This window comes from Theropithecus gelada, chromosome 18 (genome assembly GCF_003255815.1).
Source record: "Theropithecus gelada isolate Dixy chromosome 18, Tgel_1.0, whole genome shotgun sequence".
In the NCBI taxonomy this organism is placed as follows: Eukaryota; Metazoa; Chordata; class Mammalia; order Primates; family Cercopithecidae; genus Theropithecus; species Theropithecus gelada.
Genome location: NC_037686.1, coordinates 16,014,265 through 16,041,203, shown reverse-complemented (window position 1 = coordinate 16,041,203; position 26,939 = coordinate 16,014,265). Strand labels below are relative to the sequence as shown.

General features: G+C 41.0%; 1 protein-coding gene across 4 annotated transcripts in view; it reads right to left on the bottom strand.

Annotated features, from left to right (window-relative positions):
* Positions 1 to 26,939, bottom strand: part of LAMA3 (laminin subunit alpha 3) — a 273,500-nt gene that overhangs the window by 20,263 nt on the left and 226,298 nt on the right. For all 4 annotated transcript variants that reach the window (XM_025365425.1, XM_025365424.1, XM_025365426.1 and 1 more), the window contains 15 exons: positions 26,527 to 26,643; positions 26,258 to 26,437; positions 24,927 to 25,069; positions 21,157 to 21,327; positions 19,459 to 19,610; positions 19,143 to 19,305; positions 18,565 to 18,698; positions 17,339 to 17,483; positions 13,037 to 13,156; positions 12,505 to 12,638; positions 5,864 to 5,981; positions 5,339 to 5,479; positions 3,059 to 3,198; positions 1,977 to 2,108; positions 328 to 481 (listed from right to left, as the gene is read on the bottom strand). In XM_025365425.1, coding sequence (XP_025221210.1) covers positions 328 to 481; positions 1,977 to 2,108; positions 3,059 to 3,198; positions 5,339 to 5,479; positions 5,864 to 5,981; positions 12,505 to 12,638; positions 13,037 to 13,156; positions 17,339 to 17,483; positions 18,565 to 18,698; positions 19,143 to 19,305; positions 19,459 to 19,610; positions 21,157 to 21,327; positions 24,927 to 25,069; positions 26,258 to 26,437; positions 26,527 to 26,643 — 2,144 coding nt within the window. The remainder of the gene's footprint in view (positions 1 to 327; positions 482 to 1,976; positions 2,109 to 3,058; positions 3,199 to 5,338; positions 5,480 to 5,863; positions 5,982 to 12,504; positions 12,639 to 13,036; positions 13,157 to 17,338; positions 17,484 to 18,564; positions 18,699 to 19,142; positions 19,306 to 19,458; positions 19,611 to 21,156; positions 21,328 to 24,926; positions 25,070 to 26,257; positions 26,438 to 26,526; positions 26,644 to 26,939) is intronic.

The window sequence follows — 26,939 nt, the reverse complement described above, 5'->3', positions numbered from 1 at the left end:
GCCCTTATATTCTATAGAAAAACACAGGACCTGCTGGGGACACAGCAGAAATGTTAAAACAGCAAGACATCAGCTATAGAAATTAAGAAACCTAAGTCACGGTTTTGTTCGGTGAGTGCAAAACTTGCCAACTTCTCATCAAGATGCAAAATAAAAGCTAAAAAGAAAACCACTTTGACATTTCGGTGTGATTCAACTGTTGATAACCCATCAATCCCATTCATGGATTGGTGATCTCTCACCCCCTTCCCCAGTCTCTCCCCCAGGGCAGGCGCAGGGGAATCCTCCAGGGAGGAGTGAAACCCGGGGTTAGGTTTGGACACTTACCTGATTGATACGGAAAGTCTTGGCCTTGTTAAACCTGGTAGAACCCTGAAGCAACATTAGAAAAGGTGGTTTGTTTAAACTGCAGCCTCCCAGGGACACATCTCTCTTGAGGGAGTTACTGGCCAAATCTAGGACTTCGGGACTCAGTGATAACCTGGAAAAAGCGCAGAAATGAAAGATGCTGCCAAACTTGGACATGTCGAGGAAGACCCGCTGGTTGAGAGAGCTCATTTCAAAAACTACATGTTTTGGGCATGAAGAGGGGTTGGTTAATGGGTACAAAAATGCAGTTAGATAGAAGGAATATGATCTAGTGTTTGGTAGCACAATAGGGTGACTCAAGTTAACGATGATTTATTGTCTAATTTAAAATAGCTAGAGGAGAAGATTTGGAATGTTCCCAACACAAAGAGCATGACGAATGCTTGAAATGAAGCACATTCCAGTTACCCAGATTTGATCATTACACATTGTAGGCCTGTATCAAAATATCACATGTATCCCACAAATATGTATTAATACAACGGTTATGTAGCAATACTTTTTTAAAAATTACACATTCTTATGGTCATGGTTCCTAGGGAAACTTTCCTCTCCTACTTTAATATCATCTCCAGAAGCCAGCGAGGAGCCCAAGAAACTTTTATTGACTCGGGATTGTGGCAGGATTGTGGGAGGGCTGAGATACTATAGTTCTTTCTTTGAAATGGGTGTCACATGGAAATACAAAAGTAAAATATGCACAGAGGGGGAAGATGGGCTCTGGATGATACTGAATGATGGTAAATATAAGGAAACTTCAGAGGTGAGTTTATGGAAGGATTTGTCCGACTGTGAGGAGGAAAGTCTTGGACAAATGTGCTTTATCTCACAATTCTTGTCCAAGCCTTATCATGGCAGTAAGCTGTTGCTGACAACCCCTGTGCCTTCCCCATCCCTCCCATTTCCTGCTCCAGTCCCTGAATTAGATGTTCAAGGAAGATGTTTCATCAACCAGGAGGAGAATGAGAACTCTAAGCCTCACCCTGGCCAAGGAGGATAGAGCCCTGATGGGTGGGAGGCTCCCTGTCATGGTAGCCTGGGAATTCCAGTCTGAGGTTCATAGCCAGAACCAGGCCCTCTCCTTACCCTGGAGAAGATTTTGCCTCTTATCTAAAAACAATCATTTTGTATCAAAAGAAAATATGTAAACACATGCATGGAAGCCCCAAGCGCTACTCTCTCTCTATTCAATATCACGTTCAACATTGTGGTGATTTGGCTTCCTAGCACAGCACTGGTCCATGCAATTCCTTGGCCCTGAAAACCGTGGAGAGCTGATTAAATCTAATTGCACAATCTTGATTATAATGCAATAAAATTTCAGTGAATACTTTTCAGGGCCATAATCTGAAGTTAATTTTAATGAGGCCTTTCCCAAGGTTACATGCCAAAGCTGCTCCTCCAAAGGGAGGCCGGGCCCAGGGGTTTTTTGTGGATTTGTTTTTTAATGGATGTATCTGGCCAAAGATGGCATTTTGAAAGACTGTGGCATGTGGGCCTCATGCAGCACACGTTGACAAAGCTGACTTTGTTAACTGGACCAAAGAGATACCCTTCCCATGGGCAGGCCATTCTCATCAGTTACCCACAAAGACAGGATCACCTACCTCTGGACAAAAACATTGCTGATACAACCCTCAAAATTGCTCCCGCCCAGACGCAGAGACTGCTGGGAACTTGAAATGCGATTTGGCCTTTGGTTATTTCTCAGAGGCTGGTCATCGATGAGAAGCCGTAGTCTGAAAGGGAAGAAAAGCAAATCAAGGGTGAGAACTGCTGGATAAAAGGGCCCTTGCCATGTGGCCAACTCACTGTCTATGACTCAGACTCAATATTTGTTATCTAAAATAACCAGCGAAACTAGACTTTATTAAGAGCATTACAATTTTTTGCATGTATTTTGCACATAACATTTTTATTAAAATGGGTGTATCTTGCCAAAGATGACATTTTGAAAGACTGTGGTATGAGAGACTCATGTACAGAAAGTGCACAGACTATATGTGTTCAGCTCAACGAATTTTTGCAACAGAAATACACCAACATTAAGAGCACCCAGATAAAGAAACAAAACAGAGTAGCACCCCAGGAACCCTGTTGTGCATTCCCTTTAACTCTGTAGCCTCCCTCTCTCTATCCTGAATTCTGATGGAATGGATTAGTTCTTGCCTGTTTTTGAACTTTATATAAAGGAAATTATATGAGATGAACTTTTACGGGTGACTCAATGTTTTCCACATTATGTTTGTGAGGGTCATTCATGTCATTATATACAGTTCTAGATCCTTCTTTCTCATTGCTATATAGCATTCCATTTTGAATATACCACAATTTATCCATCCAACTGATTTATTTTTTAAATTTGATTTATTTACATTTTATTTTATTTTATTTTTCTTAGAGACATGGTTTTACTATGTTTCCCAGGCTGGTCTCAAACTCTTGACCTCAAGCAACGCTCTTGCCTCAGCCTCCTTAGTTGTTAGGATCACAGACACGAGCCACCATGTGTGGCAATTTATTTTTTTATGAAGAAATTGATATGGAATAAGGAAGAAGGACAAGACTTATTAGTAAAGTATTTTTGGCATCAAGGACAAATATTTTGCAAAAAGATACCGGAAAATTCCATTAAATGAAAGAGAGTAAAACTCACTCACAGCTCTGACAGAAGTATTATTCCACTTACCCAGAGTTGTCGCTTATTACAGATACATAGTGCAGCAAACCATCCATGTACGTCTGTGGAGATTTAAAAATTGGGCCGCCGCTATCCCTGGTGCTCAATTCAATGTGACCATCTTCCAGAGTGACCTGCAGGGTGCTTGTCTGAAATCATCACAGAAAATACCCATCAACTAATTTGCATTTAAGGATTATGCCTGTATCCATACTGAATTTATCATCCAAACCATGTATAAAACAATCAGGATGTTTTGACCCAAATGCTCTGAGTTTGCTTTTTGCTCTAACGATTATTTTTTGCATATTTGACTCCATGTTTATAAATAGACAAATCTTATGCAAATTATGCCAACACTGATGAATTTGCCAAAAACATTTTTTTGGACCTACATTCATTAAGCCAATTTAATTTCTCAATCGACTACATAAAACAGTTAAACCATTTCTAAATTTTTCTATTTTATCTTATTATCATTATTATTTGAGACAGAGTCTTGCTGTCTTGCATAGGCTAGAGTACAGTGGCACTCTCCCAGGCTCAAGCGATCCTCCCACCTCAGCCTCCTGAGAAGCTGGGGCCATGGGTGCACACCACCACAGCCAGCTAAGTTTGTAATTTTTTGTAGATACAGGATTTCACTATGTTCCCTAGGTTGGTCTCAGACCCCTGGGCTCAAGAGATACTGCTGGCTTGGCCTCCCAAGGTGCTGGGATTACAGGTGTGAGCCATCATGCCCAGCCTAAATTTTTCTATTTTTATTTTTCTTTTGCTGAAGTTATTTCTATCAGGATCAATTCATTGCTAAATAAATTTTACAGCAAAGACTTGATTCCTTAATTTTTAATATAAGAATATTACAATGATTTCTTCTCTTCAGTCATTATAAATTTTTTACTTCCTAGTCATTATTTCTGGGAAGTTCAATTCTCCATGTCAAACTCTGAAGATCTAAATTTTGGCAAGATAATTTGACTCTTCCTGTCAATCATTAATTTTAAAAATGTGCAATCTCAGCACTTGTCATTTCAATTTTGTTCGTGTTTTTTCTACCAAGTATAATTTCTGCAGTTTTCAACAAGATGTGATTCTTTGGTAAGATTTCAGTCTAAAACAAGTTTTACAGTGTGTGGTTATAGCCATTGTTGATTTTACTTTGTGTTAACTTTTTTTCAATTGGCAATATTCATTATGAATTGCATAAAATAATGCTGACTTATATGTATCTTTAGCTAACCGATTATGAAATTGAGGGCAACGTCCCTATGCTATTTCCAGGATTCCCCCATTGTCCAGGGTGGATCTAATCTTTTGCTAACCTAATTCTTCCCTCTGCTCTTGATCATTTTGTGAATTGTGTACTAAGTGTTCCTATATGTGGCAGAGGAAACAAGTGTCGGGTATCATAAGAGCTAGATCAAAACATCCTGCTTTCATGGAAAAGCCACCCCCATAGTCTAAGTGTCAGCATGTGCTTCTTTAGGGCTCATTTTAAAAGTAAGACCTCAGGGACTGGTGAGCAAGCCACCAAGAGAGGGGCGGCCTTCCTAATATTACAGAGCCACAGAGTCGGCCACCGTCTATTTTCTTAACAGATACTAGAATTCTGTTGTGCTCTGCAATCCTAAAGAAACAAATTCAGAAATAATCACACTCTACTTCTATTTAAAAATTCCACTCATTCCACAAATATTCATTTCTAAATATTAGATGACTTCTATACCTACATAACCACACTAGCTAAATCCACTTACGTTACAGAGGGTACCTCCTTGTGGAAGAGAATTTATGTGGCTCTGTTGTACATGACGAAAGAGCAAAGGATCTTATTTTCTACAATTCTCCAGGTATAAATATTGTCCAACTAGCTGCTGCTGCAAAAAGGCAGTCTAGAGAGCTGCCTTTTATGCAATCAAAACGGAATCATAGGGACACACTCTGATTTTCCTTCTGAGCTCTGAAACTTTAAGCTACATTATTAACTGCAGTAGTTATAATCCACCTTAACTCTTATTATAAAATATACCTGAAAAGAATAAAAATGAGTCTGCGAATACACACAAATGCAACTCTGTAAATTATAATGTTACTTTCTAAACCTGATTTCTTTGAGGACCTACCCCAGAGTGGGGAATAACGTTCATGGTTGAACTATACAATAGCATTTACTGTGTGATGATAGAAAAAATGTCCAACTCCACCACTTTCAAAATCTCTCTATTGTTTTTAACATCAAACTTTGAGTCAGGTTCAAATCTTGTTTGATATTAATGCACTATTGCATACCCATGTTTGATGACTTAATAATATGCCACTGGGTTGAAAAGTCTGAAATCCAAATGAGGCCTGGAGGTGGTCAGTAAGCGGTGAGCCCAGATTAGTGAAACTCAATTGTCCTCCTCTGGAGAATGAGGCAGATCGCACAAGCTGAAATGCAAACATGGAATAAATTACTGGCATTGTAATCATTTCTTGGCTGAAATATAGTACCTTACCCGATCTCACTTTACCCAAACTGATTAATGTGATTTATGTAGCCTCAGAAAGAAAGAGAGCTTACTTTGCTGCATGATAAGTCAGCAATCATCTGTAAGTTTTCATGTATATAGTTGGCCTTCCTACTTTCCTACAAATTTAATGTGCAAACCTGCAAAGGTTCAGCACCTTGCAAGCACATGGGGAGTGCATATGAGCCAGTTCACTATAACACCGTGTGCTACCAGAAAGAAGTCAAAAGTTACTGTGTTAATGGATACAGAAGGTGGGTAGGCTGAGAAGCACTCCTTCACGAAGTTCTGAACCTTCACTTACCTTCCAGTCTTCCGAGCACTTTTTGGTTACTCCCACAGTATCGTTCAATCTAACAACACCACTGGTTTTCTTCAAATTTTTCATGCAGCCTCGGAAAGCAGGCGTAGAAATGTTAAATCTGATTAGGAACACAAATAAAAGGAAGAGATGCATCATGCCAGGCTCACATGAAATCAGAGCTGAAACGCTGTGCTCTTTAGTACTTTTCACCCATACACGAGTATGTGTTTTATGTTTATCCTTTCTCATGGGATTCCCATAATGCCACTTATTTTATGATGCTGGGAGAACCGACTTCCTTTCTGTGGAAGTTTACATTCTCAGCTTTAAAAATGCAGACAACAATGTTAACAGAAGAATGGCCAGTGGCTGCAAAAGGTACAAAGACAGAGAAGATGCACAATATCTAGAACTTCCTGTCCCTCTCCCTGGAGTCACAGCATTGCACGGTGGACAGGCCATGTCTTAATAAGTTAATAGATGATATATGATATACATATATATAAATAAAGTAATCAATCATTTATAGGAAGCAGGAACGCTCTAGAAAACTTTTTGCTCTTTTTTTTCTGTTCACTGTTAAGTTAGCCACTATAAAGTCAGAAGAAACAAAGTGTTACTTTTTGGTTCTATTCAGTTATGAAAACTGTAGCTTGATTTAATCAATGCCAAGCTGAAACAATGGAACACATTGTCCAGGTTCATATGCTGCTGTATCTACCACCTCCTACCTGTGGGACCTGGGCAACCGATTATTGCCAGGATTAAAAAAATTAACGGGCCGGGTGGGGTGGCTCATGCCTGTAATCCCAGCACTTTGGGAGGCCAAGTCAGGTGGATCAATTGAGGTCAGGTGTTCGAGACCAGCCTGGTCAACATGGTGAAACCTTAACTCTACTAAAAACACAAAAATTAGCCAGGCATGGTGGCAGGCACCTGTAGTCCCAGCTACTCAGGAGCTGAGGTTGGAGAATCACCTGAACCTGGGAGGTGGAGGTTGCAGTGAGTCGAGATCATACCACCGTACTCCAGCCTGGGCGACAGAGTGAGACTCTGTCTCAAAAAACAAAAACAAACAAACAAAAAAACAAGTTAACGTACAGCAAGAGCTTGCAGCAGTGCATGGCACCTGGGCGTGAATGCTCAGCAGGGGTTTCTGAGAGGCAAAATTGTGCTGCTGTGGACCAGCCAAATTGCCTGGGTTCAAGTTCCGTCCCTGCTAATTGAACAGGCAACTTCTCTTCTCTGTGCCTCTGTTTCCTCATTTAGATAATGGGAATATGTGAGTCTGTTTCATAGGGTTGTCATAAGTCTAAGAAAGTTAATATGTGTAACACACTCAAACAGTGCTTTATACAGAGTAAGGACTCAATGTGAGATCGTCAAGTTAGTAACTACTCCCATATTACTGTTCTTGTATAATGAGAGCAATTTCTAAAGCAGCTCTTTCTAAATGGTCCCATGGCACTTTCCCTTCAATTTGACTTCTGGATCTGTCTGGAGGTGAATGTGCATAAAGTATTCACACACATGAACTAACTGAAGTCCAGGCAAATATTTGTGTTTCTTAAACAAATGATGTCCTAAGAAAACCCAAAGCTGATTTCATTCTAAATCCCTAATGCAGCTTACTTTTCTAAACGGAAAGGTGTCTGCATTCATTTTAATCCAATTCATTAGAAACAATTGAGCTATATGTAATAGGCCTACAATTAAATTTCATTAAAAGGAAAAGAAAGAAACAAATCTTCACTGGCATTACAGTATGAGCCTAATTATTTTATAAAGATGGCCTTTCGTCTGAGAAGAGGAGGAGGGTTCATTTTCATTCCTGGAGCGTGCCTATTTATACACCGTTTTAGGTCCATTCTTCTTTGAGTTTCAACATATCTCTTGGACAACAACATTCCAGATATCCCTCTCTCCATAGATTATTGGTCAAAGAAAGATGGTTGCAGGAAAGTAAAATAGTGGGAGAGAAAGGCAGTTAACAGACACAGACCACCTATTTTGCACAAAGCTCTAAGAATACAACTTACAATAACATTTTGAGGGAGGTATTTTCTCTTTTATATTATTTTATTTTATTTTAAGTTCTAGGATACATGTGCAGGAAGGACAGGTTTCCTATCTAACATTTATTGAGCACTGACCATGTGCTGACCTCTGCTAATTCCTTTACACGCTTTGAATCTTCCAACCACGCTAAGAGATAGGCAGCTACTGTGCCCTTATTACAGATGTAGCAATGAGGCATTGAGAGGCTAAGGCCTTGCCTAAGGTCACACAGCTGGTAAGTGGCAGAGCTGGAGTATGTACTGTCAGTGTGTCACACAGGTTAGTGAGGCTTGAAGCCCTTGCTTTTTACGCTTACAGTTGGTATTCCTGCAGCACTTGGAAGTGATCGTGCCTTCTTCTTCTACAAGAGTTACCTACAGCAGAAGTGTTAAAATGGAAGAGATTCACTTCCACTATTCCTGGGGGGATTCTTGTTACTTGGGTTACCTAAGGACCCACAGTTCTACATTTACTCCAGGATGCAGGGCCTGAACATCCTTGCTAGAGGAACGTCATTGCACTGGGGCATGAATTGCTGTGTTAGCGGGTTCCTGCATTGGGGTATTTATGTATACTTTGGGCCAATCTGTCCACAAAAGCTTAGCCAGCTCCGTGGCTGCTGCAGGCCGACTTCAGGGAGCAAAAAGAACAAAAGGCAGCCCTAACCTCGGTGTTGGGTACTTAGTCGATGTTCAATAGATTCCTGATTGATTTTTACTTTGTGGATCATTTTCATTTTAGTGTTTATTATCACACTCTGTAAACAACGGTGTAGGTCCTCAAGAAAAATGTCCTCTTTGGTGTCAGATCCTCTGGCATTACCAGGGATGATTTGCTCTTCTCCTGGGAAGGAGATGAGATTAACAGAATGATTTCTGATTATGATCCGAAACAAGCCATTCCAAGATCTGGGTCCCCATTCCCAGAAGAAACACTATAGTGAGAGGGGGAAGAAACAAACTACGCACAAAATCCCTTGAGCAAAGCTGAGTTCGTGATTACACCTGCTTGCTTTGCTCCACCTTAAGTTTGAGAACTTTGTCTAAAAGGTCCCTCCATTTATGCGGGCACCAGAACACCTCCCTGGTCTGAAAGAGTCGGCTGGTTGCCCCTACAGAGCCTGGCTGTGGATTACCCATGTAACTCCTCTGTGCCCGCCCCACCTCCCAGTGACTCATGCCCAGTGGCAGTTTCAGGAATCTCTGGGCCACCAAAGACTTCACCAGAGGGATGAGGCAAGGCCCAGAACAGCTGACTATTCCTTAGCATTTTGCTTTTGAGAGAGTGAAGGGCCAGTGAAATCTTTTGACTGGCCTCTATCTCCTGCATTTTCCATGTTCCAGTGATTTTAATAAAAAGTCAAAATATAGGCCAGGCATGGTGGCTCACATCTGTAATCCTAGCACTTTGGGAGGCAGAGGCAGGTGGATCACCTGAGGTCAGGAGTTCGAGACCAGCCAGACCAACATGGCAAAACCCCATCTCTATTAAAAATACAAAATTAGCTGGGCATGGTGGCAGGCACCTGTAATCCCAGCTACTCGGGAGGCTGAGGCAGGAGAATTGCTTGAACCCGGGAGGTGGAGGTTGCAGTAAGCCGAGATTACGCCATTGCACTCCAGCCTGGGCAACAAGAGCGACAACCCGTCTCAAAAAATATTAAAAAAAAAAAAAAAAGGTCAAAGTATAAATTTACCCAGAAAAAAGGAAGCAGTCCCTTGTTTGGAGGATCCCAAAATAAGTTACTAAGAAAATTCTGGGCCAGGCGTGGTGGCTCACGCCTGTAATCACAGCATTTTGGGAGGCCGAGGTGGGTGGACTGCCTGAGCTCAGGAGTTCGAGACCAGCCTGGCCAACATGGGGAAACCCCGTCTCTGCTAAAAATACAAAAATTAGCCAGGCATGGTAGTGCATGCCTGTAATCCCAGCTACTCAGGAGGCCGAGGCAGGAGAATCACTTGAGCTCAGGAGGCTGACGCTACAATGAGCCAAGATGGTGCCACTGAACTCCAGCCTGGGCGACACAGCAAGACTCTGTCTCAAAAAAAGAAAGAAAATTCAGGACTGGGCACAGTGGCTCACATCTGTAACCCCAGAATTCTGGGGGTGGATCACTTGAGGCTAGGAGTTTGAGACCAGCCTGGGCAATACAGCAAAACCCCATCTCTACAAAAAATTGTTTTAAAAAAGCAAATTATTTATATGCATCTTTATATCTATATATTTCTTTAATGGATGGAGATGAAAAGGCGAATAAAGGTTGAGTGCTGAATTAACCTAAAGTTTTGCTGAGCCAAAACCAAAGCCACCTCTTTTGTGGTTCTACCTACTGCCCTTTTCTAGAAAACCTGGATTGACTGGCATCCACATCACTGTCTACGGGCCTTGCATTAATATCATGCAAACACAAACCACCCACCAGTGGGTTCCGTATTGGCTCAGTTTGAGAATTCCTCTTGGCTCTGGGTAAGCCCACCGGCCTCCACTACCTCAATGACTACCTGGCCCAGGCTTCATTTACCCTTCTCCAGACTGGCCTCCTTTCCAGAGGCCCAGGCCGTTTTGTGCACCTGCTTGTGGGCATCTCCACCTGGCTGTGTCTCAGGCTCCTGGACTAAGCCTGTCTCAGACTTAACTTGTCACCCCACTCCTCCACTGGTGTGTTCCATCTGCCAAGCGCTTAGCCAAAAACGAGGCATCATTCTCGACTGCTTTTCCCCTTTATTCCCCAACCCAAGCCATTGTGCAGTGCTGCCCATTCGCCATCCTAAATATATTTGGAACCTGATCCCTGTTGCTCACCTGCACAGCCACTCCTTGGGCCAGGTCACCCTCATCACTCACCTCTGTTAATACACTCAGCCTCCAGCCACTCTACCTGCCTCTGCCCTGCACTAGAGTGAGCTACTGAAAACCGTAATTTGGTCATGGCCTTTCTCTGCTGAAGTCTCTCCAATGGCTCCTTACTGTGACTTTCAAGGTACTCTGTGGTCAGGCCCCTGCTGCCCACATCAGCCCCATGGGGCATCCCTATCCCACTTCCTGCTGTACTCCAGCTCTTCGCAAGTTCATGCTTTCTCTATCCAGCTTTGGTGCTTCACATACACTGACTGCTAGCATCTCGCAGGTCCTAGCTGGAGGTCACTTTCCTGATGGTCCCAACTGGATTAGGTTCCCTCCTGGCTTCTGTCAGCACCCTGAGCTTCCTCCTACACACGTCATGTTCTCCTGTAGTGACTGTCTCTCTTCTGCTCTTCTCCAGGCTCCACCCTGCTCACTGTTGTCTCCTTGGCACCTGTCACTCTGCCTGAGGCCCATTAGGCACTCAGTAAATCCTGTGTAATGAATGAATACGTGGTATCTCTCAAACATACTCAAAAGTACTTGAAAAAGCTGACTACCTTGAATGATTTTATTTTATTCCATTTCGTGGAAATAAAATCAAGATGACTGACAATTCATAACTGACTATTCATGGCTGAATTGCCTTTTAATATTGACAATATTAGATATTAATATAATCTCACTGGCTCTGAATTTCTTCGTTTGTAAAACTCAGGGGTTACATACCACGATATGCAAGGCTCCTTCCAGAGCCCAAGGAGTAAAGACGTTCACCCCCAGGTTCTATTAAAGTGCCCAGCTTTCCCATTTGCATTTTTGTCTTTGGAGGCAACCCTGACAACTTTAAAACAAAGATTAGTGCCTGACTACGCAGAATGGACAGATGCCCACATGTAGAAGGACTCTAGAAGAAAGAATACCTTGGCATGACACCTTATAAATCACAACTAGTTCCTTCCAACTGATGTGTAAGTTCGCAAAAGAGTTAACTAGCTTCAGATCTTGTATAAAAGTCATCATAACCTAACCTCCTGGGAGCACTCTTACTTAGTCGTGAGGCTGCACGAATCCTTCTAGGATATGTTCTGTCCACACACTACTGTCAGCTATCGAAAAGTTTTCCGGGAGGATACAAATGAAAAAAATGGTTATTTTTAAGTGCATTCCAAAATGGTGGGATTTTTTTTTTCCCCATTCAGATAAAGCTTTACTGCCTTTCACATTAATTCATTCATGTGTTCATTCATCTAAGAAACAGTTATGTACCAATTCCACGCTCGATAGCACGCAAGGAGCAGGTGATGCAGAAGTGAAGGAGACATACTGTCTCACATTCACCAGAGACTTCCTGAAGGTGGAAACCTCAGCTTTCAGTTCCCCGGGAACGTCTATCAGGCCTCGGGATACCCACGCTCTCCTATACAGCCTTCAAGGGCCCAGGGCCACAGCCTCTGTTCTACTTGTCACCAGCATTGTCAACCCTACTATATTCTTTGTGGTCTCTCCCCTCCCAAGAATGACAATGGCAGTGACACACAGTTCCCCCACCTTCCTTCTTTCCACTGCCCAGTCTCATTATTCAGGATTCAAATCTGTTTTACTCTGTTGACTATACTGTTAATACAGAAAAGTTAACTTTTTGCGTTTGTTTGTTGGTAAAATTTAAATAGGCAGATTTTTTTTTGGTCACAATCATAACCACTAACAGAGGCAATCTGGTTTTAAAAAAATCATCTTACCTTTCCCTGATTGCAATTGGAATTCCTCCCAGATAATATGTGCTGAAATCAAATACTTCACCATCAATTATAGTGTTTTGAAAGTCCACATTTATCCACATACGCTTTTGGACTTTTCCAATTTTGATCTGAATCTGAAATAAATGAGAGATGAATCAGCAAGCTAGGGAAAATAAGAGAATCCTATTCACAGGGGTTCAGAACTATCATGTTTTTATTTATCTTCCTCCAGATTCATTTATATACATAGTAGGAAGGCTCTGAGCAGTAGCATTTTTGGATAAAAATATGATACTAAAACATTTTAATAGAAATGTTTGCATTTGAAGTTAACTGTGTTTTATAGATGTCATGTATATGTTACACATTTCAGGCCGAAATGTGCAAATTTTAAAAGGATATATCCCTCAATTAACATCCATAAGTTTATCTGGTAATAGGAAGGGTTTTATTTATTTATTTGGGGCACTGACTTAATTTTAAAGGACTAAGGACACTTAACAATTCAAGTAAACAGACTCAAAGGGTGTACCGAATGGTCTCTGCCGTTGTTTATGGCGTCTCCAACTCCTCTCTCTTTTGGTGGCTCTGAATTCAGTTTGTATCTCACCATGAGCTTGCCATCTTCTATATTTAGGGATATGAAGCGATCCTAGGACAGGGGAATAATGCAGATTACCAGAAGCCTTGGCTGAAGAAGAGACAGAGCATTGAAACTCAAGTTATTCTCATGGAAACCCCTGCTCTCAGCTTCAGCTGCTGCCTTAGTGAAAAGGGATAATGGTGCTGCAACTGCCACCTCACGGGATGGGGTGATGGTTCAGTATTGTAAGTCACGTTAAATGCCATGCACAGTGGTTGACACACAGGACGGACACAATAAATGCTAGCTATGATCATGATTTTGTTTCGTGTGATCCATAACTGGCATGTAAAGATGGAGACTGAAAAGATACAGATCATTAATATTATTTGAAAATATGAGTGCCTTTTAGAGAGAGGTGTGGTCTTACACAGACGTCAGATACCTTCCACCATCTGTTTTCTGACTGATTCTTATGTCTCTGTCTCGTTTGTTGGTTTATCCCCTTCTACCTTCCATGTCAGTGTCGGGGATCCCACCCAGGATTCCTTCCTCCCCCACACCACTCCGTTCCCTTGACAATCACAGGCTGTCGGCTATCCTGTAGCTCCAATCCAGGTGTACTCATGGGCTCCAAATTGTTCTCCCCAGCCTAGACCTGTCTTCAGGGCCAGGTCTGCACACCTGATTCCCTTGTTGTTATTGCTTTGCTTGCATGACTCACAGAGACCTCAAATTGAGAATATCTCACACAGAACGTACGACCTACATGCCTCCCACAGGCTGCCAAGCCTGCCGCTCCTTCCTTTACACCGGGTGCATGCGCTACCCCTCCCAGCCTGCCCCCGGCACGCATGTGTGCAGCGCCCACACACATATCACCTTGCTGAGCAAGCCACAAACCTAGGAGTCATTTTTTTTCTCACCCCTTTATCAGAATCTAAGAATCATTCTTGATCCTTCCCTCTCTCGCATCCAACATAATCTCATGAATTCTCCATTCTTAACTCTCTCTTTATGTCATCCAACCTATCTCAGCCACAACATCTTTAGCCAGTCCCTGCAGCAACAACCCGCTGGTCTCCCTCTGTCCCCCCGCAAGTCCGTTCCCCTCTACAGCCAGAGTAGTCTTTGAAAATGCCAGTGGGAGCCTGTGACTCTCCTTGGCTGTCAGGATGAAGCCCTGACCCCTGCCAGATGCTGTGTGGCATCTGCCTCTCTCTCAGCACTGCCTCTGGCTCTCCAGCCCCGCAGACACTGTTCCACTGAGTGCTCCCTGACCTTCCAACTCCCAGGCCTTCTTCATGCCTCTCCCTCTGCCTGATCCCCGTCTGCCCTGTCCCCAGGTCCCATTCAAATGCTGTCTTCTACTGGTCCTCCTGATCTCAGAGGAAGCACTTCCTTTGCTCGAGTGTCTTTTATGTTGTACATCCTCATTTCACTCACAAACATTTCCTCGATACAGCTCTTCACAGTTGTGATGAAATAAACAACCTATTAACAGCATTCCTTTGCATATTCTTTTCCTCTAGATTATAAAATCCCGGAGGGCGGGAGCCTTGTCTGTCTTTGTCATTATTGCATCTCCATCACGGTGTGAAACATATACTTGAATCAGCTACTTCCCTAAGGTAAGCTGAGCAATTTCTGACTTAGGGCTTGAAGGCTTTGCTTTTACACAGTTCCTTAATGATAAGAATGCCTCTCTTTGAGGTCCAGGGACCAAGTTCTTTCTAAGAGGAAAATCACTCCTTATCTGGATCCTAAATCTTGCCTTTGGGAGTCAGCTTAGGTTGATCAACTCATAAACATCAGAGTTACACCAATTTACTGAGAGTCATGAGCCATCCTACGTAAAGCAGCTCTTTAGGTCGTTTCTTATGTAACGGCATTATGTAAGTTTTCTGATTATGAGTAGTATTTCCGGTTCTTAGTCTCCAAGAACTTCAAATTATAGTACAAAGAAGACCTTGTTTTGTAAAACAACTGCCTTGTCCTGAAGATGCTGGATGACTTCTCTGCTCTATGTATCCTTCAGGCTGTCTGGAACCTTCCCAAAACATCAGAACTGCTTCAGCCTTGGAATCTCCTGAAGGGTCCAGACCAACCCCAGAGAGGAGAGTTGGACCCGGTCAGTGTCACCGCCCTGCAGGTAGAAGGCTCTGGTAAAATCTCAAGCTCCTTATCAATCCCATGTTCTCGGACCACCAGAAAGCCTTTGGGCTCACCCACACTTCTTCAGAAATACTCCCTGTGAGACCAACTAGAAGCTCCTACTCACCGGAGCGTTCCACTCCAGGCCCGCTGTAGGTGTAAAGCAGCAAACATCACGCCAACTCTCCATCAACCAGCAGAGGGCGCTGACGATCACTTGTAGAGTGTCACTTTGGACTTCTCTAACCTAATACATTTTAGAAGGTCCCTAGAAACCTCAGCTACTTGAAAACAGAATTTTCAGTGTCTTGAGAAGGCAAACATGCCGACAAAGAAACAATCCCACACAGCCTGGTAAGAATCAGACCAAGATGGAAAGAGCAGGAAGTCAGTTTAGATCTTAGAGATCCCAGGAAGCTTTCACATGTTTTGAGTCAGAATAAGTAGATTCTTAGGCAAGCAGTGGTTCTCAAAGAACAAAACTGATAATGAGAATAAAATAGGAAAAGGGGAGATTTCTCCCACATTTTGGTGGCATGTTCTCAAATTCCTGATTACTTGCCCTCATTAAAATAGACATTAATGGAACAGAATAGAGAGCCCAGAGATAAAGCCACACAACTACAGCCATCTGCTCTTTGACAAAGTCAACAAAAACAAGCAATGGGGAAAGGACTCCCTATTCAATAAATCATGCTGGGATAACTGGCTAGTCATATGCACAAGATTGAAACTGGACCCCTTCCTTTCACCATATGCAAAAATCAACTCAAGACTGATTAAAAACTTAAGTGTAAAATGTAAAACTATTAAAAAAAAAAAAAAACCCTTGAAGAAAACCTATTTTAGACATAGAAATGCCTAGAAATACCATTCTAGAAATAGGCCTTTGCAAAGATTTCATGATGATGACCCCAAAAGCAATTGCAACAGAAACAAAAATTGACAAATAGAACCTAATTAAAGAGCTTCTGCACAACGAAAGAAACTATCAACAGAGTAAATAGACAACCCATGGAATGGAAGAAAATATTTACAAACTATGCATATGAAAAAGGTCTAATATCCAGAATCTATACAGAACTTAAATAATTAACAAGCAAAAACAAAACAATCCCATTAAAAATGGACAAAGGACACAGACTTTTCAGAAGACATATAGGCTGCCAGCAAGCATATGAGAAAATGCTCAATATCACTAATGATTAGAAAAATACAAATCAAAACAATGAGATACCATCTCATACTGGTCAAAAAGGCAATTATTAAAAAGTCAAAAAATAACAGATGCTGGTGAGGTTGTGGAAAAAAGGGAATGATTATACACTGCTGGCGGGAATGTAAATTAGTTCAACCACTGTGGAAAGCAGTTTGTCTATTTCTCAAATAACTTAGAACTACCGTATGATCCAGCAATCCCATTACTGGGTAGACGCCTGAAGGAATATAAATCATTCTACCATAAAGGCAAATGCACGTGAATGTTCCTTGCAGCACTATTCACAACAGCAAAGACATGGAGTCAACCCAAATGCCCATAAATGGTAAACTGGATAAAGAAAATGAGGTACATATACACCATGGAATACTACACAGCCATAAAAAGAATGAGATCATGTCCTTTGCAGCAACATGGATGAAGCTGGAGACCATAATCCTAAGCGAACAAACGTAGGAACAGAAAACCAAATACCACGTGTTCTCACTTATAAGTGAGAGTTAAACATTGAGTACACATGGATGCAAAGAAGGGGCCTACTTGAGGGTGGAAGTATTTTTTAAGGACAGAAAAACTACCTATTGAGTACTACGCTTATTACCTGGGTGATAAAATAATCTGCACACCAAACCCCTGTGACATGCGATTTACCTACATAACAAACCTGCACATGTACCCCTAAAACTAAAAATGTTTTTAAAAAAGTACATTTCCTAGCCAACAGAAAGAAAGTATAACTGGGTGGAGGAAAAGGATGTAGGTAATATTTGCACATTGTTTTCCAGATCTAGTGGGTCGTTTATAACAACCCAGTTATCTCCAAATTGCTAAACAGAATGAATATATTTGGTTGTATCTGGATGCTTGTTATAGATTACCCCGTTTTCTGCGAAGAACAGCAAGCCTCTATCCACGGTGGTCTGAATTGTCTGCCCAAAGGTTGGGATGGAAGCATGTGGTTGAGTTGGAACTCGAGCATAGCCCGTACCTTCAAAATAATTTTTGTCTGACTCTTCCTTCCTCCTGTCAACATTAATCATCATTAGTTAGAACACAGCAGCAAATGATCACCATGCCAGTGTGCTTATTAATACGGGATGCTGCTACCTGAAAAATGGAGCCAAGAAAACGCAATCTAGTTATCATAGTTTTGTTAAAGCAGAGGAGACATCTTTAAAATGTTAAAGCAGCCAGCTTTTTCTCCTGGATGTGCTCTCATACTCTGACAGTCAAACCCTAGCTCGACAAAAGATGAGTAAGAGTCCCTTTTGGAAATGTCTACTTAGGAAGATGTGGTCTACCAGCTGAAGATTTTGAAATGTAAGAGATTATTAACTTGCAATGTAATTTTATTCTGAATAATAGATATTTGGTCCACCTCGTATTAGAATATACCATGTCCTTATAATTGTAGGGAAGGTTAGGAGTTCAAGGCAGCAATTTTCAAAAAGATTGAGGTGGAAGAGTACCAAAAAAGTCATGGCACACTTTGTGAACCACTTTTTTTTTTTTTTTTGAGATGGAGTCTCACTCTGTCGCCCAGGCTGGAGTACAGTGGCATGATCTTGGCTCACTGCAACCTTGACCTCCTGGGTTCAAGCGATTCCTCTGCCTCAGCCTTCCAAGAGGCTGGGACTACAGGCACACGCCATCACACTCAGCTAATTTTTATATTTTTAATAGAGATGGCGTTTCGCCATGTTGGCCAGGCTGGTCTCAAACTCCTGGCCCCAAGTGATCTGCCCACTTCAGTCTCTCAAAGTGCTAGGATTACAGGCATGAGCCACTAAATCAGGCCTCTAAATCAGGTACCATCTAATAATAAATATTTTGTGATAGGAGGCACAAAAATTTTCATAAAGACTTTTTTTACGTGAGAAAACTCTATCAATCTAGCATTTCATACAAATTAGGAAGAGACTACCCTAATTAGATTTTAAGGCGGGACTGCCAGTGTTGCATGCACGTATACTTGAAGAACTACCGGCCCAAAGCCACTAGCAACATCATAGCATCTCACTGGCCCATCCTGTATCATATGTAAAAGTACTGCAAGTTACCAAAACTCCAGTGACAGAGTTTCTGGTTTCCATATTTTATTTACCTTCTACAAGGCTCCACTTCAGTTGTGTTGAGATTGAATGTTTTTTTGAAGTTGTATAAGCTCAGAACATTTTCATTGAGGTCATCTAATTCAATACAACCTTTGTATGGAGGGAACCTTAGTCGACTGGGAAGCTGAAAATGAAATAAAACATCTTCTACCAATTGAACAAAGGACAATAATCAAAATAGTATCAATTAATCACTTTCAACAGTCACTATGGCATAAGGGTTAATTAAGAATGTGAACCCTGGAACAAGATGCCCTGGATTTGCTCTTTACTAGCTGTATGACTGTGGGTAAGTTATGATACCCCTCTGTCTCTGTTTCCTCATCTGTAAAATGGGAATGATCATGATGCTTATTTAAATTGACATACTTAAGCTTAGCACAGTTTCTATTGAGTGCACAGAGGAAGCACTCAACAAGTGTTAATTATTATCGCTAGAATGTGCTGTAAGAATGTGCGGTTAAATCCATTTTACATGTAATTAATAATTAAAATAGAGACATGAGGTCATCACCATACCAAATTAAAATTTAAATATTTCATTCCGTGAACTAACATTTACACTTACTTTAAAATCAGGTGGGTAACCTCCAACATAAAATACAACATTTTCGGGATCCAAATTAAGGAGTGTATTGCTGTTTCTACCATCCATGTCATAGACTCCGGGTATTTCTGGTTTACTGGATGTGGCTCCTTTGGTGTAATTAAGCCTTGCAAACTGATAAATTCTGTTTAAAATGAATTTAGAATATAAAGTTATATGAAAAAATTAAAGAATTCAAAGCCAAGCCACTAAAAATGGGGTTCAGCAACATGTATACATGGAAGCTTGGTGAGCGCAGGTCAGGTTCACAAAGAGCAACAGTCAATCAGACTCATACCTCTGAAATTTCACCCGATCCATAACTGCCTCCTGAGTCTCGCTCTCAGTCAAGATCTGGTCCACTTGGAGTTCAGTCTCACGGTCCCCCAGGTTGTAGACACAGGTGAGCTGACCATCCACAACTGCCATGCCGATGTAGTCCCGGGAGGCCTGGAGACAGAGGGCCACCTCAGAACACTTCACACTGTGGTTTCGCAACTTCCCATCCCAAGAGGATGAGGATGCATTTCAAATAACTAACGGGTTTTAGGCAATAAGCCTTGGAGAGACAGAATAAACAAGGTGCAACCTTTTATAGAATAATACAGAATGCTGAGTTAATAATGCGAAGCTGTCTCTGCTCATGTTATAAGGCACTCATTTACTCATCCCTCCATTTGCTCAATCTACAAATATGTGCCAAGCACCGGCCATACAGAGGGCCCAGATATGGACTCAGCCGTCCATCAGATTTTAGTCTGGTAAGGGAGATAAGCCATTTTGCTTCTCCCAGTACTGCACAACATCCTCTTAACACTTTGTGCATGCCTCTGTTATCACACCTCTGTTACCGTGATTAGTTATATATGCATCTTTCTTCCCTGCTAGAATGTGAGCGCCTTAAGGTAGAAACAAAATGTTTTAAAATCATGGCAAAATATTCATAAAACTTACCATTTTAACCATTTTAAGTGTGCATTGGCATTAAGTACATTTGAGAAATAAATTTTTGTTTATCACAAAGCCAGAATGTGACACATAGTAGGTATATAGTATAAAGGTGTTGAAGGAATAAAGTAATGTGCATTTTATCACAAAACAAAGCAAAAAATCATGACATAAGAAAGCTACAAATAAAATGCCAACCTCTTGAAGCATGGAAGAGTAATTAGCAATAGTGTTGATTTTAAGAATCTTTAAATACAAGATCCATTAGTGACAGCTAACAATTTCCTAATTGGGCAGAATTTTTGAGAACCGTATTTCAAGCATTTCTCTTTCTTCAACTGAATCCTAACCCAGTGAGTGATTCGCTTTTCCTCTGACACTTATGTCAAAGAAATGTATTTTTAAAAGAGGGATTAAAAGCTAAAGCCAGCCATTCAAAATGCCTGTAAGGGTAGTGAATTTACACTGATAGTAGTAGTAGTAATGAATTTACACTGATAAAGAGATGGGCAACTGCTTTTCCTATCATTTAGGCAGGAGAGGGAGGATTCATTCCACTCCAGTCCTCACCCATAATCTCCCCATCCCACAGGCTTGAGGAAGGGTCTGTAGCTGGGCGGTCGGAGGAAGAGGACAAGGTCACAATTCCATGAGGAGGAGCTACTGTTGATTTCCACGAAGGCTTGGTATTGATCCCTGCTAGTGTGGTGTCAATTATACAGCTTGGTAGTACGGAGGGGTGCCAATCACCCTCCCCAGGTGCGTATATTTTTTACATGTACACACACGTGCCCATGTGTTGGGCCCATTGGGTAAGGCCTCTTGATCCTCCAGCAACCAACAATCCAGGATGCATGGGAGATCCCTCGAGGGCACTGCCACAGTGGGGAGGTGGGCAGGGCGGAAGCTGGAGGGATTTGTCGATGTCTTAGTAGGATTTCTGCCTGCTGTGCTAATGGCAGTGATGCAGCTGTGCCACACATCTCAAAAGCACACATCTTGAAAAATATTGTTTCAAAAACAAGGGAGATGTCCAAGCAATACTTACATCTTTATTTCCAAGGTACATCACAAACATATTCTCAGTACCCCCGTTTTCTCTTGAGTTGGGCCTTTGGAGAAACAAGGACAGAGATGTGTATCCTTTCAAATCTTCCAGGTCATTTGGCAGTCGGACTTCAACTCCAGATTTACCATTGAATCTCATGGGGACAGCAACCTGTGAGGAGTAAGTTACAAGGTGTCAAACGCTGTCCGGTGAAGAAAGTAGGCGTGCTCAGAGAGCTAGTTTGTGACTCGGAGCCATGCATCAGCCTTTCCTGAGTTGTTATGATAAGGAGCAAGGGAATGTGAATGTCTCTAAGCCCTGGATCATAATCTCCAAGACCCAAATTATAAACTCATGAAGCTGTTTCGGGAGCTGTGTCATAAGGCATTTGTGTTCTTTATTAGTCAGGGACATTTGAGCAGTGCATTTAGTCCTCTGGGCCAGCAATAATAATAATGATAATGACAATAATATGAATTACAACCCTCGAAGGTTTTTGTGCAGACGAACTAACATCTGTGGAGGCACTTGGCATGGTACCTGGCATACAGTCAGACATGTAATACATTAAAACTATATTTTAAGCCAGGTGCAGTAACTCACACCTGTAATCTCAGCACTTTGGGAGGTAAGGTGGGAGGATCACTTGAGCTCAGGAGTTTGAGGCCAGCCTGAACAACATGGCAAGACTTCATCTCTACTTAAAAAAAAAAAAAAAAGAGAAAGAAAGAAAAGAAAAAGCTAGGCATAGTGTTGCATGCCTGTAGTCCCAGCTACTCAGGAGTCTGAGGTGTGAGGCTCACTTGAGCCCAGGAGTTCCAGGCTGCAGCATGCCGTCATCATGCCACTGGACTCCAGCCTAGGGAACAGAGTGAGAACTTGTCTCAAGAAAACAAAACTATATATATCTATACATTTATATATATGTAGTTTTTAAATATATGCATTTATATATTAAATATATAAAATATATTTATATAAGTATATATTAATATACAATTTATATATGATTATGTATTATATACTATTTATAAATAAACATGCATTTTAATATATTAAATATATAATAAATGCATATATAATTATGTTATATAATATATAATTTTATATATTATATTAAAATGCATATATAATTATATATACATTATCTGTAACATATTTTATATATTTAATATACAAAAGCATATATAATTATATAATACTATATATGCATAAAATATATTATTATAATATATAATTAAATATATATGCATCTATTATATTTATATTTATATATATTAAAATATTTTAAATGCACTTTTAAAGGAACTGCTTCCCTTGGATATATTACACATTACAGTTTCATTTATTATAGGCGTTCAGTCCTGAAAAATGAGTGAGTGCATCAAGGCTCTCTAAAATAGTGCTTCTTAAGATCTCTGTGATGAAGGACCATTTTTTCTTTCTAATATGCCAGGGACAAATACTTTTGTAAAACATATTCAAATTTAAATAACTAGAAAAATTAAAAAGATGGTAGACAAAATACAAGCCCACTGATCACATGCTTGCATGTTGAGGCAATTCAAATTATTCAAAGCTCCCACACATTTACTCTCAACTTTATACTTATATGTAATAGACCAGTAACAAAAGTTCTCTGACTAGCCCTGGTGTGTGAACCAAGAAGATAAATATTTCCTAATGATCGAATACAAAATAATGAGATTTATGTCAAATCTGCATTTTCTCTATCAAGTATTTAAATATTTATCGAGGATCTTGTATATGCAAGGCATTAAATCAGAGGACTTAGCGATGGGGTCCCACATTTGCGGGCTCATTTCATGCCTCTCTCTCCTACTCACCCCCTGCCCTTCTCTGAGTCTCTGCCTCGCATTCTCTCCTGCTTTTTGTCACCTGGCAAATTCATACTCGTCCTTTAAATTTTTTAAATTAAGGTATTTCTTGTATTTAAGGAAAGGGAGGGAGAAGAATATGCCTGTATGTGCATCACCATGAAATGGGACATGACTCACAGAACTGGCACCCATTCCCCTCTCCCTTCTCAGAGGTCACCACTACTCTGGATCTGGATTCCCAAGCAAATTCCCATGCATTTTTTCATAATTTTTTAAAATTAAATATGCATTTACCTATAAACTGTAATTAGTCCTATTTTTCATGTTTTAAATATTTTTATATAAATGGTGTCCACCTGTACACATTTATCTACAACATGCTTTCTTTGCTGGGCGCTATGTGTTTGCATTTATTCATGTTGATAAACACAGCCCCAGCTCATTCAGGTTTACTGTTGTCAATGTGGCTTTTTTTCAAAAAAAATTTTTTGTGTGATTATAAACTATGTTGCAATGAAGCTTCTTATCCATGTCTGTTAATGATACTTATTAGTGCTATTCTGAGCCTCTCCAGGTAGAACTGGGGATTCTGAAGATACACATAACACAACTCTATCCAGCTTTTAGCACAGTCTAAGAAACCACCTGCAGTGGCTGGAGAGCAGCCTGAGTTCAGAACTATGACTTAATAATTTCTGTGTCCTCAGCACCCAAAGAAGTGCTGATGCCAACCAGGCATACAAAAGCACTTACTTATTGCTTTTTATTTTATGTTTTTCCACTAACATGGTATCTACTATTTGCCAGGCACTGTTCCACATTAGCTCATTTAACCCTAACAATCTCATGAGGTTGGTACTATTATTTTCTATGCCCTATAGACCAAGAAACTAAGGCACAGAGAGGTAAAGGGACAGGGCTCAGGTCTCACAGCTCATCAAAGGCAGAGCAAGAATTGAAACCAAGACAGTCTGGCTTGGTTAAACAGCTATTAACCACCGTGTTATAATACACTTCAAATTTTTGTTGGATAAATTAGTGAATGAACACAGAAGGGTACAAGCTAGCACACATTCTTATTCATTTGGTTTTTATAAAGCATGTATGAGTGTGAAGAGGGTGCTTTCTTCCAAACTTTGCCTTATGCTCTTTGTTTTCCTGTTCAAGGTTTAATGTTGGGAATACTTCGCTTTCTTAGAAGAAAGGGCAGATTCCGAGGCTCAAAAGAAGTAACAGTGAGCCTGGTTACTGGGCACGATGCCTCCAGGGCAGTGATATTCTGACTATGCTCTCCAACCCTCTCCCTCCAAAACTCTCCTGTAGGGCTGTCTAGGAGTTATTGGAAAATATAAGAAATTATATTTATGCCATTTTAGGACAAAACAAATTTTAAGAGATGAGTGTCAGTAATTCGAGTAAATAATGTCAGGTTAAAACAAGAAAGGCTGGTGAATCAGTACTCCAATGATGGAAAACTGCTGTCATCTTAAATCCTCCATCCTCAGCAAAGATGGATTCTACAACTTTGAAGTAACGGTAGGAGGGTAGGTCCTGTGCAGTATCACACTGGCACATTCTGACCACAGAATCCTCACTTGAATGTGCAATTACAGTTTACAAACCAGGGCCTGGAAAAAAATCCTTCTTTCTGCCTGAATAAACTCAATGGGGCAAACTGCTTCAGGATCCTGACATACCAGATAATGTAAGAATGATAAGATAATGTAAGAATGTAAGAATGTACAAAGGTCACGTACACTTGTAAAGGATGACAGGAGAAAAATCAGTCTTTATATTTCAAGCAACCAAAGAATTGGGGGAAGAAAGACAACTAATTCTTGAGTAAACAAGTGTTTTTTCTTTCTTGATGAATGTGATAACTCATCAAAGAACTAGCCTTGGCCACTGACCACATGGGGACACACTCACCTTACTGGCAGCATCTCTGGCCTGCTGAATTAATTCTCGTATTCTGTCCATGTTGTCAGAGATGTTTCCCAACGGCAACAGCTGTTGGTTGATACTTTCAATCTTGCGCCAAAGATCAGGTAGTTTGTTGGTTAACTTATTCACTGTTGGTGAGATTAGACAACAGAAATGTAATATTGAGCATTAAGAAAAGGCTAACTACAATTGTTCTTACTGACAGTATTTGTCAAGTGGCATGTTTGGTCCCCAGATGTTGAACAGGATGGGTCATAATTAGTTACGGTAGTTCCCCCCTTACCCATGGTTTCACTTCTCGAGGTTTCAAGCACTTGCTATCAACCATGGTCCAAAAATATTAAAAAGAAAAATTCCAGAAATAAGCAATTCGTAAGTTTTGAATTGTGTGCTGTCTGGAGTAGCACCCATGTGAATCTTCCTTTTTTCCAGCATATCCTTGCTGTCTACCCTACCCACCCATTAGTCATGTAGTAGCTATCTGGGTTATCAGACTGAAAAAACATAGTATATACAGGGTTTGGTACTATCTGTGGGTTCATGCATCCACTAGGGGTCTTGGAACATATCCCCTGAAGATAAGGAGGAGCTACTGTACATGGTGAATTGTATTCTGCAATCTGGGTACCAAATCCTTTACTTTGACCACTACAGAAAGAAAAAAAAAAATCTTTGTTTTCTGATTCTTTTTTTTTCTTTTTCTTTTTTTCTTTTTTTTTTTTTTTTTTGAGATGGAGTCTTGCTCTGCCACCCAGGCTGGAATGCAGTGGCACGATCTCGGCTCACTGCAAGCTCCACCTCCCAGGTTCACACCATTCTCCTGCCTCAGCCTCCCCAAGTAGCTGGGACTACAGGCACCCGCCACCATGCCTGGCTAATTTTTTGTATTTTTAGTAGAGACGGGGTTTCACTGTGTTAGCCAGGATGGTCTCAATCTCCTGACCTCCTGATCCGACCACCTCGGCCTCCCAAAGTGCTGGAATTACAGGCTTGAGCCACCGCGCCCGGCCTGTTTTCTGATTCTTAATATTAATCATAATTCAATGCCTCATGATTAAGAAACTTATATCTCCACTTTGTAAAAAAAAAAAAAACCAATAGCATTTTCAATGTATTTTCTAAAAATTAAAAATCCTATCTGGTCCTTCCAACTAGTAGACTACCTATATGCTTTGAATATATCCTATACATGTGGAGCTGTTTTCTAATGTTTTAGTTTCTGAGATCAGACTTTACCAGGGAAGAATGAAAATGGACCCAAACACATAACAATGGAGAGAATGGCTAAGATGTCCTGGCCAGAGAACGCCTGATACCCGAGTTATCCGCATCCGTCAGAGCCTTTTTGAAGTCTTCGTTCTGTGTGCTCCCATAGGTGTCCTTAATTCTTTCCACATCCGTCTGAATGGGGTTCAGCCCATCCAGGACCTCATCTGTGATGTCGTTGGCCTTTCTGACCATGCTCTTTGCACTACTGATCATAGCATCAATATCACCTAATGCACACACAAATAGGGAGGTATAAGTATCTAAAACGTTCAACAAAAGAAGCCAACCAAGTACAACGGGTTAGGAAGATGCTGACCTCTCTGTATCCCACGAAGACCATCTCGGAGAGTTGTAAGATTGGTGGCTATCACTTCTTTCTGAACTGTCACAATATTCAGGGTTTGCTGTAGGTTGCTGAGAGCCGGACTGACTTCTAAAATAAAATAAAGCATTAGGAGGCAATTACTTTGTGCATTTTTGATCCTCCATTGGTATTTGTGGCCCCTGAAGTAGCCAGTGTCTGCACAGCATTGAGTAGACTTGCTTCTTAGGGGTCATCTCAGAGATGCCCACTGCATGTGCCCAGACCCACAGCTCTGGGATCCTCCAGTTACAGAGGTCAGCAGCAAATCAGAGCCTTGAGGAAATGGTTTGGAAATACACAGGAAGAAAGAGAGAGGCTGAATAACTTGGGAAAGGCTAAACTTCTTATCCGCCCAGAGTAAGAGA